A 19,966-nucleotide genomic window follows, 5' to 3' on the forward strand; every position below is an offset into this window, starting at 1 on the left:
CACCTGACACTACACCTTGTCCCTCACTGCCATTCAGGAGGCAACACTTCACCTGTGAGTCTGTTGGGGTTCATCTACTGTATCTGATGCTCTTGGTGTGACCTCCTGTATGTCAGTGAGACCCGACGTAGATTGGGAGACCGCCTTGCAGAGCACCTACACTCCGTCTGCCAGAAAAACCCATTTCAAGTCTACTTCCCATTCCCATTCTGACATGTTATTTCTCGACTGCCACGATGAGGCCACACTCAAGTTGGAGGAGCAGCATCTTGTATTCCGTCTGGGTAGCCTCCAACCTGATGGCATGAATGTCGATTTCTCTAACCTCTGGTAATTGCCCCCAACTTTACCATTCCCATTCCCGTTTCCCTCTGTCACCTCATCTCCTTACCTGCCAATCACCTCCTACTGGTGCTCCCTCCCCTTCCCTTTCTTCCAAAGTCTTCTGTCCTCTCCTCCCAGATTCCCCCTTCTCCAGCCCTTTATCTCTTTCACCAATTGACTTCCCAGTTCTTTACTTCACCCCCCTCCCCCCTCCCAGTTTCACCCATCACCTACCACCTTGTACTCCTTCCTCCCCTCCCCCCCACCTTCTTGCTCTAACTTCTCATCTGTCCTGAAGAAGGGTCTTGGTCTGAAACGTCAACCTTTTGCTCTTTCCCATAGATGCTGCCTGGCCGCTGAGTTCCTCCAGTATTTTGTGTGTTGCTCAGATTTCCAGCATCTGCAGGGTTTCTCCTCCTTGAGGCTTTAGAAGGCATTGGCGAGGCCTCCCTCCCTTGGGGTGTTGTGAGCTGTTCCGGGCCCCAGAAAGGATATGGTGACACTGGAGAGGGTTGAAAGGGGGTTGACAAAAATGATTCTGGGATTGAAAGGCTTATTAAATGAGGAGCATTTGATGGCTCTGGGCCTTAGCTGACTGGAATTTAAAAGAATGAGGTGAAATCTCATCAAAACCTATCAAATGTTGAAAAGCATTGACAGAGTGGATGTGGAGAGGATGTTTCCTATAGTGGGGGAGGCCAAGAGCAGAGGACACAGCCTCAGAGTAGAGGGACGTCGATTTAGAACCGAGATGAGGAGGAATTTCTTTAATTTGTAGAATTCGTTACTACATGCTGTGAAGGCCAAGTCATCGGGGATACTTAAGGCAGAGCTTGTTAGGTTCTTGATTAGTCAGGGCATAAATGGATACGGAGATTGGGGCTGAGAGGAAAATAGATCAGCCATGATGAAATGTCAGACAAGACTCGATGGGTCAAATGGCCCAATCCTGCTCCTACAACTTACAATCTTATGGCGTGGACTACTCCGAAAAGAAAAACTCAGCCCATATTTCATAAGCAGAATTGGAATCAGAATCAAGTTTACTGTCATTGTCATTTGCCATGAAATGTGAGGTTAGCGGCAGCAGTACATTGCAGTACGTAGTAATGAAAGTTATAAATCACAAAAAGAAATATATTTTAAAAATTAAATAAGTTGTGCAAAACAAGACCAAGAGGCAAATGTTATTGAGGTACTGTACATGGGTTCATTGCTCATTCTGAAATCTAATGGCGGAGGGGAGCAATCTGTTCCTGAATTGTTGAGTGTGTGTCTCAGGCTCCTGTACCTCCTCCCTGACGGTAGAAATGAAAAGAGGCTTTACCTGGGTGGCAAGGGTCCCTCAAGATGGATGTTGCCTTTTGAAGACGTCTCGAAAGTGGGGAGGATTGTGCTCAGGATGGCTAATTTGTTATCCCTCTCGACTGTTTTCTCCTGCCTTCTCCTGTTAACCTTTGATGCCCTGACTAAACAAGAACCTATCAACCTCTGCTTTAAATACACTCAATGACTTGTCCTCCACAGCGGTCCGTGGCAACAAATTTCACAGATTCACCACCCTCTGGCTATAGAAATTCCTCACCTCTGCCCTAAAGGGAAGTTCTTCTATTCTGAGGCTTTGCCCTCTGCTCTTAGAGACAGCCGTCCCCTCTCCCACTACAGGAAACATCCTCTCCACGTTGATTTTCAATATTTGATGGTTTTCGTTGAGATCCTCCATCATCCTTTTAAACTTCAGCGAGTACAAGCCCAGAGGGAGCAATGCTCCTCAAATGACAACCCTTTCATTCTCGTGAACCTCCCCCAGACCCTCTCCAATGCCACCTCACCAATTCTTAGATAAGGGGCTCAGAACTGCTCACAATACTCCAAAGTTCGGTCTGCGTTATAAAGCCTCAGCCTCGCATCCTTGCTCTGACTGACAGCACCCATCCTTAGGCACTGCACTTCAGATGAGCGATCCTTTGACTTGGCGATGTTTTGGGGCTGCAAAAACTGCTTTAAGATGCAAGGCTTCCTTCAGTTTCACCTTCTTGCCACCTGCCGACTACTCTTCTTCACCACAGGAAAAGTGAAGCCGAGAGGAATGAGGAAAATAGCATTTGAGCAGCTTCTGGCTGGGATGGCGTTAGTGTGACGCGATAACTGAGGGCAATGTCCCTGACTGAGAAACCAACATCTTTATCTTCTGCCTCTCACAGGATGACGTCTGCATGCACCTCACCAATTACGCCATCAACAAGCGTATGATGAACTTTGTCCCGGATGAAAAGAAAGGCAGTAAAAGGTGAGACCATATGCAGCAGGATGCACCCTTCACCACGAGCAGGCACATTGTAGGAGGTCAGTGTTGGAGTGATTTTTGGGGTTAGGACATAGACATTTAGCAATCGTATTTGGCTACCAGTCTTCATATCTGAATATGTGTTGTGGATTTTATTTGGAGTGCAGATCTGAACTTTATATGTAGGCATCCGTTAGTCTTGTGAGACCATGGAAGGTTCTCCTTGGAAGTTTACACCTTGGAAGCTTTCCAGGGCGCAGGCCTGGGCAAGGTTGTATGGAAGACCAGCAGTTGCCCATGCTGCATGTCTCCCCTCTCCACGCCACCGATGTTGTCCGAGGGAAGGGCATTAGGACCCATACAGCTTTGCTCTGCGTTAACACCAGTGCCATGTGTGGTTAAGTACCTTGCTCAAGGACACAACGCGCTGCCTCGGCCAAGGCTCGAGCTAGCGACCTTCAGATCACTAGAGGGACGCTTTAACCACTTGGCCACATGCCAACACGTGACCAAGTCTGAACATGTGGCCAGCTCTGAACAATGGGTTCCTAAAAGCCATGAATCCCAGCTGACAATGGTGATTAAAATTCATTTGGGTGTGTGTGGTGTGGCTGTGAAGCAGGAGGCGTGAAGGTCGAATGTAGTTTCAAAGAAAGCATTGTCCATGCATTGTAAGTATGGAGTTGCCCTTTGCCGTTTGGCACATAAAATATCGAGCCCCACGTCAGGCCAGCCAGACCTTTCGACCAGAAGTGTCTCCATAAAATGCCTTCTCTACCTTGTTTTGTCGAATAAAGAAGCTGCTTTGTATCTACCAGTAATTTTCTCCGCTGGCTTCATTCACGCAACAACCTTAGCGAGCAGGCACATTGTAGAAGGAAGGGGAGCACACAGCAGCAGCTTAGTGAAGCCCTTGACTCTGTTGCCACTACTTCAGGTTGTCATAACTGGCAGAATGCTCCCAATGGCATGCTATAAGACCATCAGATATAGGGGCAGAAGTGGGCCATTTGGCCCATTGAGTCTGCTCTGCCATTTAATCATGGGCTGATCCAATTCTTTCAGTCATCCTCACTCCCCTGCTTTCACCCCATATTCTGGCTAATCAAGAACCTATCTATCTCTGCCATAAATGAACTCAATGACTTGGCCCCCACAGCTGCTCATGGCAACAAATTCCACAGATTTACCACCCTCTGACTAAAGTAATTTCTCTGCACCTCAGTTCTAAATGGACGCCCTTCAATCCTGAAGTCATGCCCTCTTGTCCTAGAATCCTGTACCATGCCCTCCAATAACTTCTGACAACCAAGTCTAGCTCCTGGCCTTCACATGTGGCTTAGCCACTAAGCTGGGCGGAATCATTTCTACTGACAGGAGAAGGGGCAAAGGTAGGTTAATGGCATCTTAAATCCAGTCGCTTCAGGCAGATAGAACTCATCAACCATGGCTGGCCCCTCATCTAGGAGAAGGAAAACTCTGATCTCAAACCTCCCATTGCCCTGCGACTACACCCACTCATAGGGAAGACTTCAGGAGTAAACCCTGAGGGAAAACATCTGCGGCAGTCCCACGTTGAGTTCAACACTGACTGGCAACTCCTGCGATGCTGCTGGTGCCAGGCTGTGTTGCTCTCTGCCGTTCCTTTGGGTTCATCAACTGCGTGGAGATGGGGAGCTTGCTACATGGGTAACAGCATGCTCTCCATATCCGGGCTTAGTAACTAAGCCACCGTGAAGGCCAGGAGCTGTGACTTGGTTGTCAGAGGCAATATTGAGGCACACGCCATTGGGAGCATTTAATAGGCAGCGGGAGCTCGTCCCCATTACCACCCCATGGCTATAACAACCTTAAGGAACGGAGTGAAGCTGAAATTGTTGCAATGGACGACTGGAAGCGGTCCCAAGGGCAGAACACCGACACGGAGGTAGCATTAACAGAAGTGTGTTTATTAATAGTTGCGAGGAAGGCTGGAGAGTGAGGATTAGATGCTTACATGGCCAACAAACCGAAGTAGCCCGGACCCAGAGCTTGGTTATGGAGCTTGGACACGGAGCCTGGACTCGGACTCAGACATGGAGCCCGAACTGGGACACGGAGCCCGGACTGGGACTCAGACATGGAGCCTGGACTCAGACACGGAGCCCGGACTTGGACTTGGACTCAGACACGGAGCCCGGACTGGGACACGGCGCCCGGACTTGGACTCGGATTCGGATACGGAGCCCGGACTTGGACACGGAGCCTGGACATGGACACAGAACAACAAAACCAAACAACGACAGATAATTTGTATCTTGATTTGGAGTAGCAGCAAATGGCCAGCAATACTCAGCAGGACACGAAACTACAAAACCAAACGACGACAGTCCGTTCGTATCTTGACTCGAAATAGCGGCAAACGGCCGGCAATACTCAGCTGGACACGAGACGACAGAATTCCCAAAGCAACCCCAGGCACCGAAGCAACTATTCTCAGCGGCCCGGAACGTGCTTTGCCGCACTGGCTGAAGTGACGGTCCAGTCCCAAGTAGATGTAAGCCGGAGTTATTATTTTTCCAGTTCGGATGAGAATCAGGTGCCTTAGTCAAGGAGCCAGGTAAAACACGGGGAAAAGGAAATGAACAGAAATGAGGAGTCAACTGACTGGACCGTGACTGAAATAACAGATAAAAGTGAGTGGAAAGACAATGCTAAACACTCTCTCATTCAAATCTGCAGACAGGAGTCATTATTAATGATCAATAAATAATGACAATAATGAGCAGGAGTCAATTATACGTCCCTTACCACGGGGAATGTACCTGGACTGGATTATCTCTCAGGATGTCCCGCTGGTTGGGATCATCCCAATCTGGTATTTCGTGTCCAGCAAGAACCATGGATCTAGAACAAAGAAATGTGAGCTAAGTCCCATGAAGGCAGACAAATTTACATCAGTGATGGGATAAATCTGGAATAAAGGTCTGTAAGACATGGAAACTATTGAGCTGCTGTCGAAAAGCTCTTTAGTAAGGGAAATCTCCCACTTCCTCTTCATATTTGAGGCCTACAACACTGCTGTGGCCTTACCATTGCTTGCAATGGGCTGTAAGTTCATGGACCCTATGCAGATTACAGAGAAGGAGGTGCTTGCTGTCCTGAGGAAAATCAGGGTGGGTAAATCCCCAGGGCCTGACAAGGTGTTCCCTCAGACCCTGGGGGAGGCTAGTGCAGAAACTGCAGGGGCCCTAGCAGAGATATTTAAATAATTCTTAGTGACAAGAAAGGTTCTAAACATAAACCAGGAAATTACAGACTGCTCAGTCTGACATCAGTAGTGGGATAGTTATTGGAAAGTATTCTAAGGGACTGGATATATGAGTATTTGGATAGACGTGGGACTGATTCAGGATAGTCAGCATGGCTTTGTGCATGGTAAATCATGTCTAACCAATCCTGGAGAGTGTTTTGAGCGAGTTACCAGGAAAGGGGATGAAGGCAAAGCAGTGGATGTTGTTTATGTGGACTTTAGCAAGGCATTTGACAAGGTCCCGTATGTGAGATTGGTCAAGAGGGTTCAGTCGCTTGGCATTCAGCATAGGTTGTAAATTGGATTAGACATTGGCTTTGTGGGAGAAACCAGAGAGTGGTAGTAGAGGTTTGCCTCTCCGACTGGAGCCTCTGCCTGTGACCAGCGGTGTGCTGCAGGGACCAGTGCTGGGCCCATTGTTGTTTGTCATCTCTATCAGTGTTCTGGATGATAATGTAGTTAACTGGATCAGTAAATTTGCAGATGACACCATGTTTGAGGATATAGTGGACAGTGAGGAAGGCGGTCATGGCTTGCAGAGGGATCTGGATCAGCTGGAAAAATGGGTTGAAAAATGGCAGCTGGAAGTCAATGCAGACAAGTGCGAGGTGTTACATTTAGGTAGGACCAGCCGGGGAAGGTCTTACACAGTGAATGGTGGGGCACTGAGGAGTGTGGTAGAACAAAGGGATCTGGGAATAGTGGTCCAAAATTCATTGAAAGTAGTGTCACAGGTAGAAAGAAAGCTGTTGTCACATCGGCTTTCATAAATCAATGTATTGAGTACAAGAGATGGGATGTTATGTTGAAGTTGTATAAGACATTGGTGAGGCCTAATTTGGAGTATCGTATGCAGTTTTGGTCACTTATCTACAGGAAAGATGTATAGTAAATAAGGTTGAAATAGTAGAGGAAAAATTTACAAAAATGTAGCTGGGTCTGGAGGATCTGAGTTATAAGGAAAGATGGAATAGGTTAGGACTTTCTTCCTTAGAATGTAGAAGGTTGAGAGGAGATTTGACAGAAATATTCAGGATTATGAGGGGTACAGATAGGGTAAATGCAAGCAGGCTTTTTCCACTGAGGTTCAGTGTGACCACAACCAGGGATCATGGGTTAGGGTGAAAGGTGAAAGATGAGGAGAAACGTCTTCACTCAGATGGTGGTGACCAGTGTGGAATGAGCTGCCAACACAAGTGCTGCATGCGTGCTTGGTTTCAACGTTTCAGCGAAGTTTGGATAGGATGGAGGACTATGATCCTGGTGCAGGTCAGTGGGTGTCGGCAGTTTAGCAGGGTTTGGCATGGACAAGATGGGCCAAGAGGCCTGTTCCTGTGCTGTACTTTTCTATGACAATGACTCTGGAAACACTGATTCGTTACGTCAGACTTGTTACACGGAGCTTGGGAGGGTGAGACTAGAACTAGAGCTGGTGGGTTAAGGGTGAAAAGTGAGAAGTTTAAGGGGAACATGAAGGGAAACTTCTTCACTCGGAGGGTAGTGAGAGGATGGAGCAAGCTGCCAGCAGAAGAGATAGATGGAGGTGCGATTTCAACATTTAAGATAAATTTGTACATGGATGGTAGGGCTACAGACTGGGTGCCGGTCAATGGGACCAGACAGATTAATGATTCAGCATGGACTAGATGGGCCAAAGGGCCTGTTTGTTTACGGTAGTGCTTTCTGACTGTGAATGTAAACCACCAGGCAACTTCACAAGATGGAATATTGTGGGTTCAGGGTGCAGTCAACCTTTTCAAAGGCAACTATGAATCGGCAAGAAATCACTTCCATTAATTCCTGTCAAAAAGGGGGGAAATGAATCAAGAGAGCTGATATTTCCTTCAATGGATACACAGTCTATCTTGTGGCTTGCAGTGCTATTGACCTCTCACACAATAACACAAATGGTGGGGCAGAGTACTTGATCAGCGAAGTCACTGGGCAATGCCATCCGATGGATGAACGGTGGCCTGCGATAGATTAGAACTGACGGCTCTGTAAAATGTTGTTTCTTGCAGAAAGCTGTCTTTCTTTAACCAGTACATGGAGGGCAATGCCTATGACCTGGAGGTGCTGTGGAGCAGTATTGAGGACGTGATCATCAAAACCATTCTGTCTGTGTATCCGGCCCTGAGGAACACCTACTGCACCTGCTTCCGAAATCACGTGTCTGGGAGTGCTTGCTTTCAGCTGCTCGGCTTTGACATCCTGCTGGACCACAGCTTGAAACCCTGGCTGATGAAGGTACGCGCGCCTCTGGGATACATAAAGATTAAGCGGATAATTCAGGTGACTGCATAAAACATGCAAATGTAACATCATGATGGGATGGCCAGTAATATCGTGAAGGATCCCATCAACCCTGCTCACTGTTTGTCCCCACTCCCATCAGAGAGGAGGCTCTGTAGCATTCACATCAGGACCACCAGACTCAAAACCTGTTACTTTCCCCAAGCAGTCCTCCAAGAGGACCACAACCGTGTTGTAGGGTTTGGAGGCTTGTGTGCCTCAATGACCCGGAGAGGGCTGCACGCTGGAGCCGGGGCTTTAGGCTTTGGCTCTTGGTAGGGTCACCCATGACAAACAGGTCAAAGGGTAGAGGCCAGACTGAGAGCGGTGTACCGGTCCTCCAGGTTCGAGGGCTCAATTCAGCACTAACAGCACTGACCACTAAAACAAAACTGTTACGCAAACAGCATTGAAGAATCCTCCTACATCTGAGTGTGGCGGTGTTCCTGAGTCTCCACCTGGGACTTACATGTCCGACAGTAGTGAAAATCGAGAGGAAGCTACGGGTATGATCAAGGAATCTCTGAACACCACCAGAGATGAGGACCTTCACTGTTGTCCTAAACACCAGCACTGTAATGGGCATTCAGTAAGTCCCCAAGTACTGAGGCTGATCAACACCCCCAACCACTAACCCACCCCTCCACACACCCGCAACCACCACTACTTTATCATTTCCTGTCAGAGTCACCTTATGTACAGAAACTCCTGTTCCCAGCGTCACTTTATGGACATACAATCAATCTATGCATATAAACTATCTAATGTATTTATATTTACTGTGTTTTTTTCCCATTATTATTGTGTTTTTTTCCACTTTTCCATTATTATGGTTATCGAAAAGGTGTTATATTTGGATGTGTGCAGTGTACAGAATAAGGTCGTTGAACTTGTGGCACAGTTGCAGACTGGCATATATGATCAGAATTAGAATCAGGTTTATTATCAACGGTATGTGTCATGAAATTTGTTAACTTAGCAGCAGCAGTTCAATGGAACTGTTCAGGAACAGTTATTACCCCACTCAACCATCAGGAAGAAGGTACAGGGTCTTGAACCAAAGGGGATATCTTCACTTAACTTCACTCACCTCAGCATTGAACTGCTCCCACAGCCTATGGACTCACTTTGAAGGACTCTTCATCTCATATTCTTGATATTTATTGTTTGTTTATTTATTTATTCTGGAGGTTTTGTTTGATTCCTTTTAAATACTGTGAAGGTCCTCAAGTAAGTGAATCTCAGTGAATCAACATATGCCTGTGGTCATATGTACTTTGATAATAAATTTACTTTGAACTTGACTTTGAGTAGAAGAGCAGAAAACAGTGCAGAAGCAGTTTGACAATGACAGCCTTAAGGTAAAAAAAAGTTAAACCAACTTTCTGACCGTTATCCCAAAATCTGCTCCCTGTGGAAACGGATAGATGGGTTCATAAACACAGATTTTGGCACTTTGGTCTTCATTAATCAAATTGTTGAGTACAGAAGCTGAGTTGTTAGATTGAAGCTCTTGAAGATATTGGTGAGGCTTACTTTGGAGTATTCTGGTCACCTAACTACAGGAAAGATATCAATGATTTGAAAGATAGCAGAGAATATTCACAAGGATGTTGCTGGGTCTGGAGGGAAAGTTATTCTCTAGAGCACAAGGGAATCAAGGAAGATTTGATAAAAGTGTACGAAACCATGAGGAACGTAGAGTAAATGGAAGCATGCTTTTGCCGCTGAGGATGGGTGAGACTAGAACTAGAGGTCATGGGTTAATTGAGAAAGGTGAAATGTTTAAGGGGAACATGAAAGGGATCTTCTTCACTCAGAGAGTGGTGAGAGTGTGCCAGCGGAAGTGGCAGATGCGACATTTAAGAAAAGTTTAGATAAGTATGTGGATGGGAGGGGTATTGAGGTCTATGGTACAGGTTCAGATTGATAGGAATTGGCAAAATAATATTTTGGCATGGACTAGATGGGCCAAATGGCCTACTTCTGTCTTTTAGTGCTGTAAGGCTATGACACAATGGAAGATGTGCATCTGTAGATGGGTGGAGGACCATGGTCGTTTATGATAGTACCCATAGACAAAGACCTGGCATTTGTCCATAGTTAAATCCACATTAAAATGGTTCCAGAGAGGAAGACACCAGAGGCTGGCAATCCAAAGCAACACACAGACACACACAGACACACACAAAGACACACACACACAGACGCAAAGACATACAAGGTTGTTGGTGATGGGTGAAACCAGGAGATGGGGAGTGGGGAGGTAAAGATCTGAGAAATTGGTGAACGAGATAAAGGGCTGGGGAAGGGGGAATCTGATAGGAGAGGACAGAAGGCCATGGAAGAAAGGGAAAGGGGAAGAGCACCAGAGGGAGGTGATGGGCTGGTAAGGAGATAAGTTGAGGGAGCAAAATAGGAATGGGGAATGGTGAAGTGGGGGGGGGTCATTACCGGAAGCAGGAGAAATTGTGTCATCAGGTTGGAGGCTACGCAGACGGAATAAGGAGTTGTTCCTCCAACCCGAGTGTGGCCTCATTGCGGCAGTAGAGGTGGCCATGGACTGACATGTTGGAATGGGAATAGGAAATAGAATTAAAATTGGTGGCCACCAGGAGAAGTGCCACACCTGCACTTGGATCTCCTCCCTCACTACCATTTGGGGCCCAAACGGTCCTTCCAGGTGAGGCGACATTTCACCTGTGAGTCTGTTGGGGTCATCTGTTGTATCCGGTGCTCCTGGTGTGGCTTCCTGTATATCGGAGAGACCCGGCCCAGTTTGGGAGACCGCTTCAACGAGCACCTACAGTCCATCCACCAGAGAAAAACAGGACCTCCCGGTGGCCACCAATTGACCTGGATGAGGAAGTGGAAGGATGGGTTAGTAAATCTGCTGATGACACAAAGGTTGGATAGTGTGGAGGGCTGTCAGAGGTTACAGCGGGACATTGATAGGATGCAAAACTGGGCTGAGAAGTGGCACCCTACCTGGATCACCTTCTTAATGGCTCTGGTCCAGGGCTCCAGCCAGCATTGTTCAATGGTCTTTGCCCCTAGATCCGTGCCTTTGTTTTTTTCAACTCGGCCTGGTTCAAACCAGTTAAGGTAGCTGACCCAGGCACTGAGCCTAATGAGGTTGTAGATTTCTTCTCCAAGTCTGCCACTTTACATTATAAATAGCTGCTTGTCTGAGAGTGGTCCCGGGTTAGCCGGTCGTTAGCTGAAACTCCTTGCGTCCACATTCAATTGCTCTGATTAGATAATCCCAGAGCTAGAATCGAAGAGTTCACAAAATGGAGGGTGTGCAAGGACAGTCTCACAAAATGGCCGCCTCCACCTCCTTTCAGCATGTGGCAAGAACAAAGACAGTTTGTTTGCCTACTTGCACTGCCCTTGATTCATTTGAATTCACTGATTTGTAGACTGTTGTTCTTTGTGGCCAACACTATTAATTTTTAATTATTAACGTTGCAGGTTAAGCATTCACTGAGCTCTGTGATGGACTCCAAGCTTGATCAAGAGGTGAAGGAGGATCTTCTTTATGATACACTCTGCATGATTAACCTTGCAGCTTGTGGCCGGCAGAAAGACATGGCGGAAGAGAGGCCACGAAAGAAGGAACAGCTGCCTAAGATCTGGTGGTCGCGGGAGTACAGGTGACTGAAAGACTGAAGAGTGCCACGCTGGGCAACGATAATTAATGAATATTCCTGCTCTCAAATTCAGCTGCACACACAAAGTGCTGGAGGAACTCAGCAGGCCAGGCAGCACCCATTTAGAACGGAGATGACGAGAAGTTTCTTTTGCCAGAGGGTGGTGAATCTGTGGAATTCATCGTCACAGATGGGAGTGGAGGCCAAGTCATCGGGTATATTTAAGGCAGAGGGTGATAGATCCTTGATTAGTCAGGGCATGAGGGGTTATGGAGAGAAGGCAGGAGTTTGAGGCTGAGATGGGAAGGGATCAGTCGTGATCAAACGGCAAAGCAGCTCCGATGGGCCAAATGGCCTAATTCTGCTCGTCTTACGGAAATGAACAAACAGTCGCATTTTGGGCCGAGACCCTTCTTCAGGACTGGAAAGAATAAAAAGGTGTGGGGAGGGAGGGGAAGGAGGATAGCTAGAATAGGTAAAGCCAGGTGGGTGGGAAAGGTGAAGGGTTGGAGAGGAAGGAATCTGATAGGAGAGGAGAGTGGACCGTGGGAGAAAGGGAAGGAGGAGGAGTGCAAACAAGAGACCTCATGCCATCTCAAAAGATTTTTTCTCCTCAGGCAGTTCATCTGATCAACCATCCTAGTTACTCCCCCCGACCCCCAACCCCCTCTAACTATTACCCTGTCACTGCACTGAACTGTAAACACTATAAACCACATTTTGATAAGCTATCTACCTTGTAAATCCAAACTGGTATTTATATATTCCATATCCAAACTTTAACCTCTGGCTTACCTTTGTCTACTTCCTTATTCTTTAATGGAGGGTCTCGGCCAGAAACATTGACTGTTTATTCCTTTCCGTAGATATGGCCTGACCTGCTGAGTTCCTCCAGCATTTTGTGTCTGTTACTTTGGATTTCCAGCACCTGCGGAATCTCTTTTCTTTATTCTGTATAATTGTTGTACATTGTTGGATTTTGTCGCCTGTCATGCCCTGACCAACACCATGCAGTGAATTCCAAATATGTGCAAACTTATCTGGTGCATAAAGTTGATCCTCGATCTTAATGTTGGCCTCTCCTATCCTTCTATAAAAGCTTCCCCTCCAAAGTATCGCTGCTATTCCCTGCACATTTTGAAGTTCCACATTTTCCCACTGCTCAGGCATAGCCGCCGAGCGCCTCTGGGCCATCCGCCACCAGTGTGACATTCTGCTGGCCAAAGATTTTAATTCTGATTCCCATTCCCACATGTCGGTCCACGGCCTCCTCGTGCCAAGGTGAGTCCACCCTCAGGGTGGAGGAGTAACACCTTATATTGTGTCTGGGTAGCCTCCAATGTGACAGTATGAATATCGATTTCTCCTTCTGGAAAACAAATTTCAACCCCCCCCCCCCAAATCTTCACTGTTCCTTCCTCCATTCTTTTCTTCTCATGTGCTTATTACATCCTTCTGTGTCCCCTGCTCCTTCCCTTTCTCCTGTTGTCCACTCTGCTCTCCTATCAGATTCTTTCCTCTCCTGCCCTTGACCTTTCCCACCCACCTGGCTTCACCTATCACCTCCCAGCGATCCTCCTTCTCCCCCCCTCATCTTCTTATTCAGGCATCTTCCCCTTCCTTTCCGGTCCGGATGAATGGTCTCAGCCCGAAATGTCGACTGTCTATTCCCTTCCACAGATGCTGCCTGACCTGCTGAGTTCCTCCAGCATTTTGGATTTCCAGCAACTGCAGACTTTCTTGTGTCAGAAGTTCCTGCTGCTGCTTAGAGCTGCAACGAAGGGGAAAGGAGGTGGATTCAGCAGGCAGGCAGAGGTGGAGTGAAGACTGTGGGCTGGACTGCGCTCGAGAGGACAAGAACATATCACCAAGGAAGTAATGCTGAGGCTTTATAAGGCACTGGTCAGACCGCACTTGGAGTATTGTGAGCAGTTCTGGGTGGCGGGGCGGAGATACGTTTCTACCAAAGAAGGTGCAAGGTGCCCCTTCCCCCATCTAGCCTGCAGGTCACCCTTGGACAAGATGTAGCAGCTAGTTAGCCCCCTGATCAGGGAGTAGGTGGTGGATAGTCGTATGAGCAGCCGGTGCAGATCGCAAGTCCTGGGTATGTGAGCACTGACGCCAGGCAGACAATCTCTGAAGAGTATTGATAATGACTGGGGTCACCCGTCTTTTAAAGACACTGGCCCAGAAGAAGACAATGGCAGACCACTGCTGTAGATAACTTTGCCAAGAGCAATCAATAGACAATAGGCAATAGGTGCAGGAGTAGGCCATTCAGCCCTTCGAGCCAGCACCGCCATTCACTGTGATAATGGCTGATCATTCACAATCAGTACCCTTTTCCTGCCTTCTCCCCATATCCCTTGACTCCGCTATCATTAAGAGCTCTATCTAGCTCTTTCTTGAAAGCATCCAGGGAATTGGCCTCTACTGCCTTCTGAGGCAGAGCATTCCACAGATCCACAACTCTCTGGGTGAAAAAGTTTATCCTTAACTCCATTCTACGTGGCCTACCCATTATTGTCAAACTGTGGCCTCTGGTTCTGGACTCCCCCAACATTGGGAACATGTTTCCTGCCTCTAGCGTGTCCAATCCCTTAATAATCTTGTATGTTTCAATCAGATCCCCTCTCATCCTTCTAAAGTTCAGTGTATACAAGCCCAAATAGCTCCAATCTTTCACCATATGACAGTCCCGCCATCCTGGGAATTAATCGCGTGAACCTCGACTGCACTCCCTCAATAGCAAGAATGTCCTTCCTCAAATTTGGAGACCAAAACTGTATACAATACTTCAGTTGTGGTCTCACCAGGGCCCTGTACAACTGCAGAAGGACCTCTTTGCTCCTATACTCAACTCAACTCCCCTTGTTACGCCATTAGCTTTCTTCACTGCCTGCTGTACCTGCATGCTTACTTTCAGTGACTGATGAACAAGGACACCAAGATCTTGTTGTACTTCCCCTTTCCTAACTTGACACCATTCAAATAGTAATCTGCCTTCCTGTTCTTGCCACCAAAGTGGATAACCTCACATTTATCCACATTAAACTGCATCTGCCCACTCACCCAACCTGTCCAAGTCATCCTGCATTATCTCAACATCCTCCGCACATTTCACCCTGCCACCCAGCTTTGTGTCATCTGCAAATTTGCTAATGTTACTTTTAATCCCTTCATCTAAATCATTAATGTATATTGTAAATAGCTGCGGTCCCAGCACCGAGCCTTGTGGTACCCCACTAGTCACTGCCTGCCATTCTGAAAGGGACCCATTAATCCCTACTCTTTGTTTCCTGTCTGCCAACCAATTTTCTATCCCTGTCAGTACCGTACCCCCAGTACCATGTGCTCTAATTTTGCCCACTAATCTCCTATGTGGGACCTTATCAAAGGCTTTCTGAAAGTCCAGGTACACTGGCTCTCCCTTGTCCATTTTCATAGTTGCATCCTCAAAAAATTCCAGAAGATTAGTCAAGCATGATTTCCCCTTCGTAAATCCATGCTGACTTGGACCGATCCTGTTACTGCTACCCAAATGTGCCGCTATTTCATCCTTTATAATTGACTCCAGCATCTTCCCCAGCACTGATGTCAGGCTAACTGGTCTATAATTCCCTGTTTTCTCTCTCCCTCCTTTCTTAAAGAGTGGAATAACATTAGCTACCCTCCAGTCCTCAGGAACTGATCCTGAATCTATAGAATATTGGAAAATAATTGCCAATGCATCCATGATTTCTAGAGCCACCTCAAGTACCCTGGGGTACAGACCATCAGGCCCTGGGGATTTACCATCCTTCAGTCCCATCAGTCTATCCAATACCATTTTCTGCCTAATGTGAATCTCCTTCAGTTCCTCCGTTACCCTAGGTCCTCCGGCCACTATTACATCTGGGAGATTGTTTGTGTCTTCCCCAGTGAAGACAGATCCAAAGTACTTGTTCAACTCGTCTGCCATTTCCTTGTTCCCCATAATAAATTCACCCATTTCTGTCTTCAAGGGCCCAACTTTGGTCTTAACTAATTTTTTCCTCTTCACATACCTAAAGAAGCTTTTATTATCCTCCTTTCTATTCTTGGCTAGCTTGCCTTCGTATCTCATCTTTTCTCCCCATATTGCCTTTTAAGTTATCCTCTGTTGCTCTTTAAAAGTCTCCCAATCCTCTGGCTTCCCGCTCATCTTTGCTATGTTATACTACTTCTCTTTTATTTTTATACTGTGCTTGACTTCCCTTGTCATTCATGGTTGTCCCTTACTCCCCTTAGAATCCTTCTTCCTCTTTGGAATGAACTGATCCTGCACCTTCCCAGAAGTACCTGCCATTGTTGTTCCACTGTCATCCCTGCTAGGGGATCTTTCCAGTCAACTTTGGCCAGCTCCTCCCTCATGGCTCCATAGTCCCCTTTGTTCAACTGCAATACTGACACTTCCGATTTTCCCTTCTCCCTCTCAAATTGTATTTGAAAACTTATCATATTATGGTCACTACCTCCTAATGGCTTCTTTACCTCGAGTTCCCTTATCAAATCCGGTTCATTACACAACACTAAATCCAGAATTGCCTTCTCCCTGGTAGGTTCCAGTACAAGCTACTCTCAGAATCCATCTCAGAGGCACTCCACAAACTCCTTTTCTTGGGGTCTGGACCAACCTGATTTTCCCAGTCTACCTGCATGTTGAAATCCCCCATAACAACCGTAGCATTACCTTTGCGACATGCCAGTTTTAACTCTTGATTCAACTTGCACCCTATATCCAGGCTACTGTTTGGGGCCCTGTAGATAACTCCCATTAAGGTCTTTTTGCCCTTACAATTTCTCAGTTCTATCCATACCGACTCTACATCTCCTGATTCTGTGTCGCCCCTTGCAAGGTACTGAATTTCATTCCTCACCAACAGAGCCACCCCACCCCCTCTACCCACCTGTCTGTTCTTTTGATAGGACCTATACCCTTGAATATTTATTTCCCAGCCCTGGTCCTTTTGCAGCCATGTCACTGTTATTCCTACAACGTCATACTTGCCAATTTCCAACTGAGCCTCAAGTTCATCCACTTTATTTCTTATACTCCATGCATTGATATATAATACTTTTAATCCATTACAGTACTCTCCTCACCTTTCACATTGATTCCTATTGCACTTGGCCATACTCTCCGATCCCTTCCTGAGCTTTCTGCCCCGTTAATTCTGTTGTCTTTCTTAACTTTCCTTATTCTCTCTTTCCCTTTAACTCCATCCTTATATTTCCTCTCCTCCCCCCCACTATTTAGTTTAAACACACCAGTGTAGCAGGGGCAAACCTGCCTGCCAGAATGCTGGTCCCCCGCCTGTTAAGGTGCAACCTGTCCCTTTTGTACAATTCATCCTTGCCCCAAAACAGATCCCAGTGGTCTAAGAATCTAAATCCCTGCTTCCCATGGGGCCATGGCCCAATCATGGCCGTGGGACCAAGATCACCCATGTCTTACAACACGGCACATAATGATGATGTCATATGACCCAGCACATAATGATAGAAACATAGAAATGTACAGCTCAATACAGGCCCTTTGGCTCACAGAGCTGTGCCGAACATGTCCTTACTTTAAACATTACCTTGGGTTACCCATAGCCCTCCATTTTTCTAAGCTCCATGTACCTATCCAGGAGTCTTTTAAAAGACCCTATCATATCCGCCTCCACCACCGTTGCCGGCAGCCCATTCCACACCCTCACCACTCTCTGTGTGAAGAAACTTACCCCGACATCTCCTCTGTATCTGCTTCCAAGCACCTTAAAACTGTGCCCTCTCATTTCAGCCCTTTAACATCAAAAAAAGATGGGCTGGCACTGGAGAAAGTCCAGAGGAGGTTCAAAAGAATGATCCTGGGAATGAAAGGGTTAAGTTTTGAGGAGCGTTTGATGGCCCTGGGCCTGTACTTGCTGGAGTTTAGAAAAATGTGGGAGGATCACATTGAAGTCTATCAAATATTGAAAGGCCTAGGCAGAGTGGATGTAGAAAGGCTGTTTCTTTCTGTACGGGAATCTAAAACCAGAGGACACAGCCTGAGAATACAAGAATGTCCTTTTCGAACAGAGACAAGGAGGGATTTCTACAGCCGGCGGTGGTGAATCTGTGGAAATAATTGCAGAATATGGCTGTGGAGGCCAAGTCATTGGGTAAGAGGAGATTGATAGGTTCTTGTTTAGTAAGGGGGGAGTCAAAGGTTATGGAGAGAAGGCTGGAGAAGGAAAATATCTCAGCCGTGATGGAATTCTGGAGCAGGCTCGATGGGCTGAATGGCCTCATTTTGCTCCTGTGTTTTCTGGTCTTATGGCAAGAGGTCGATTTTCAAAGGAATAACTGACACCTCCTCTTTGCTTTCCTATTAGAGCTGACGAGACACGAAACAACCAGGCTACCTGGGTGGAACAGGTGGAAAAGTATGAAGACGAAAACATGGGGAACTTCAAAAGGATCTACCCGAGCTCCACTTCAGAGAAATACGAGAAGTTCTTGGAAACGGTTGACTCCGAGGCTCGGGAAGAATATGTCAGGCAGGTTTACACTGCCCCTCCCAGTCCTGCCCCCTCCCTCCCTCCCTCTCCAGTGTCCCACAGCCACCCAGTGTCCCATCACCTGTCAAACGGTGAAAGGCCTCGAAAGAGTGGATTTGGGAGATGCTTCCTATGGAGGGAGCGTCTCGGACCAGGGAACACAGCCTCAGAACAGAGGCGGAGGAGTGTCCTCTTAGAAAGGAGGAGAGGAGGAATTTCTTTAGCCAGAGAGTGGTGAATCCGTGGAATTTGCTCCACAGGTGGCTGTGGAGGCCAAGTCATTGGGTATATTTAAAGCAGATGCTGATAGATTCTTGATTGGTCAGGGCATGAAGCGATAAGGGGAGAAGGGAGGAGATTGCAGCTGAGAGGGAAAATGGATCAGCCATGTTGAAATGGTAGAGCAGACTTGATGGGCCAAATGGCCTAATTCTGATCTGCATCATATCAGTACTGTTTGAGTACTGTTGGGGGGGACAGCTTACCCGGGGGAAGCGACAGTGGCCCTGCCTCCGGCACAGAGTCTGGCCCTGTAGCTCAGAAGGGTAGGGCAAGGAAGAGGAGGGCAGTTGTGATAGGGGACTCGATAGTAAGGGGGTCAGATAGGCGATTCTGTGGACGCAGTCCAGAGACTCGGATGGTAGTTTGCCTCCCTGGTGCCAGGGTCCGGGATATTTCTGATCGTGTCCAAGATATCCTGAAGTGGGAGGGTGAAGAGCCAGAGGTCCTGGTACATATAGGTACCAATGACATAGGTAGGAAAAGGGATGAGGTCCTGAAAGAAGAATATAGGGAGCTAGGAAGGGAGTTGAGAAAAAGGACCGCAAAGGTAGTAATCTCGGGATTACTGCCTGTGCCACGCGACAGTGAGAGTAGGAATGCGATGAGGTGGAGGATAAATGCGTGGCTGAGGGATTGGAGCAGGGGGCAGGGATTCAAGTTTTTGGATCATTGGGACCTCTTTTGGCGCAGGTGTGACCTGTACAAAAAGGACGGGTTACACTTAAATCCTCGGGGGACCAATATCCTGGCAGGGAGATTAGCGGGGGCTACTGAGGTGACTTTAAACTAGAATGGTTGGGGGGTGGGAATCAAATTAAAGCGGCTAGGTGTGAGGAGGTTAGTTCACAACAGAGGGATGGGAACCAGTGCAGAGAGACAGAGGGGTGTAAAGTGAGCGTAGAAGCAAAAAGTACAAAGGGGAAAAGTAAAAGTGGCAGGCCGACAAATCCAGGGCAAGCATTAAAAAGGGCTAAGAGAGTTGTAAAAGAGTGCCTGAAGGCTTTATGTGTCAATGCAAGGAGCATTCGTAATAAGGTGGATGAATTGAAAGTGCAGATTGTTATTAATGATTATGATATAGTTGGGATCACAGAGACATGGCTCCAGGGTGACCAGGGATGGGAGCTCAACGTTCAGGGATATTCAATATTCAGGAGGGATAGACACGAAGGAAGGGGAGGTGGGGTGGCGTTGCTGGTTAAAAAAGAGATTAACGCAATAGAAAGGAAGGACATAAGCCGGGAAGATGTGGAATCGATATGGGTAGAGCTGCGTAACACTAAGGGGCAGA

General features: G+C 47.1%; 1 protein-coding gene across 1 annotated transcript in view; it reads left to right on the top strand.

Moving 5' to 3' along the window:
- The window catches only part of LOC134355096 (tubulin polyglutamylase ttll6-like), an 89,216-nt gene that overhangs the window by 47,247 nt on the left and 22,003 nt on the right, over positions 1-19,966 (top strand). The window contains exons 7-10 of the mRNA XM_063064833.1: positions 2,529-2,614; positions 7,925-8,150; positions 11,670-11,851; positions 18,229-18,397. Of these exons, the coding sequence (XP_062920903.1) occupies positions 2,529-2,614; positions 7,925-8,150; positions 11,670-11,851; positions 18,229-18,397 (663 nt within the window). The remainder of the gene's footprint in view (positions 1-2,528; positions 2,615-7,924; positions 8,151-11,669; positions 11,852-18,228; positions 18,398-19,966) is intronic.

This window comes from Mobula hypostoma, chromosome 12 (assembly GCF_963921235.1).
Source record: "Mobula hypostoma chromosome 12, sMobHyp1.1, whole genome shotgun sequence".
Classification (NCBI taxonomy): Eukaryota; Metazoa; Chordata; class Chondrichthyes; order Myliobatiformes; family Myliobatidae; genus Mobula; species Mobula hypostoma.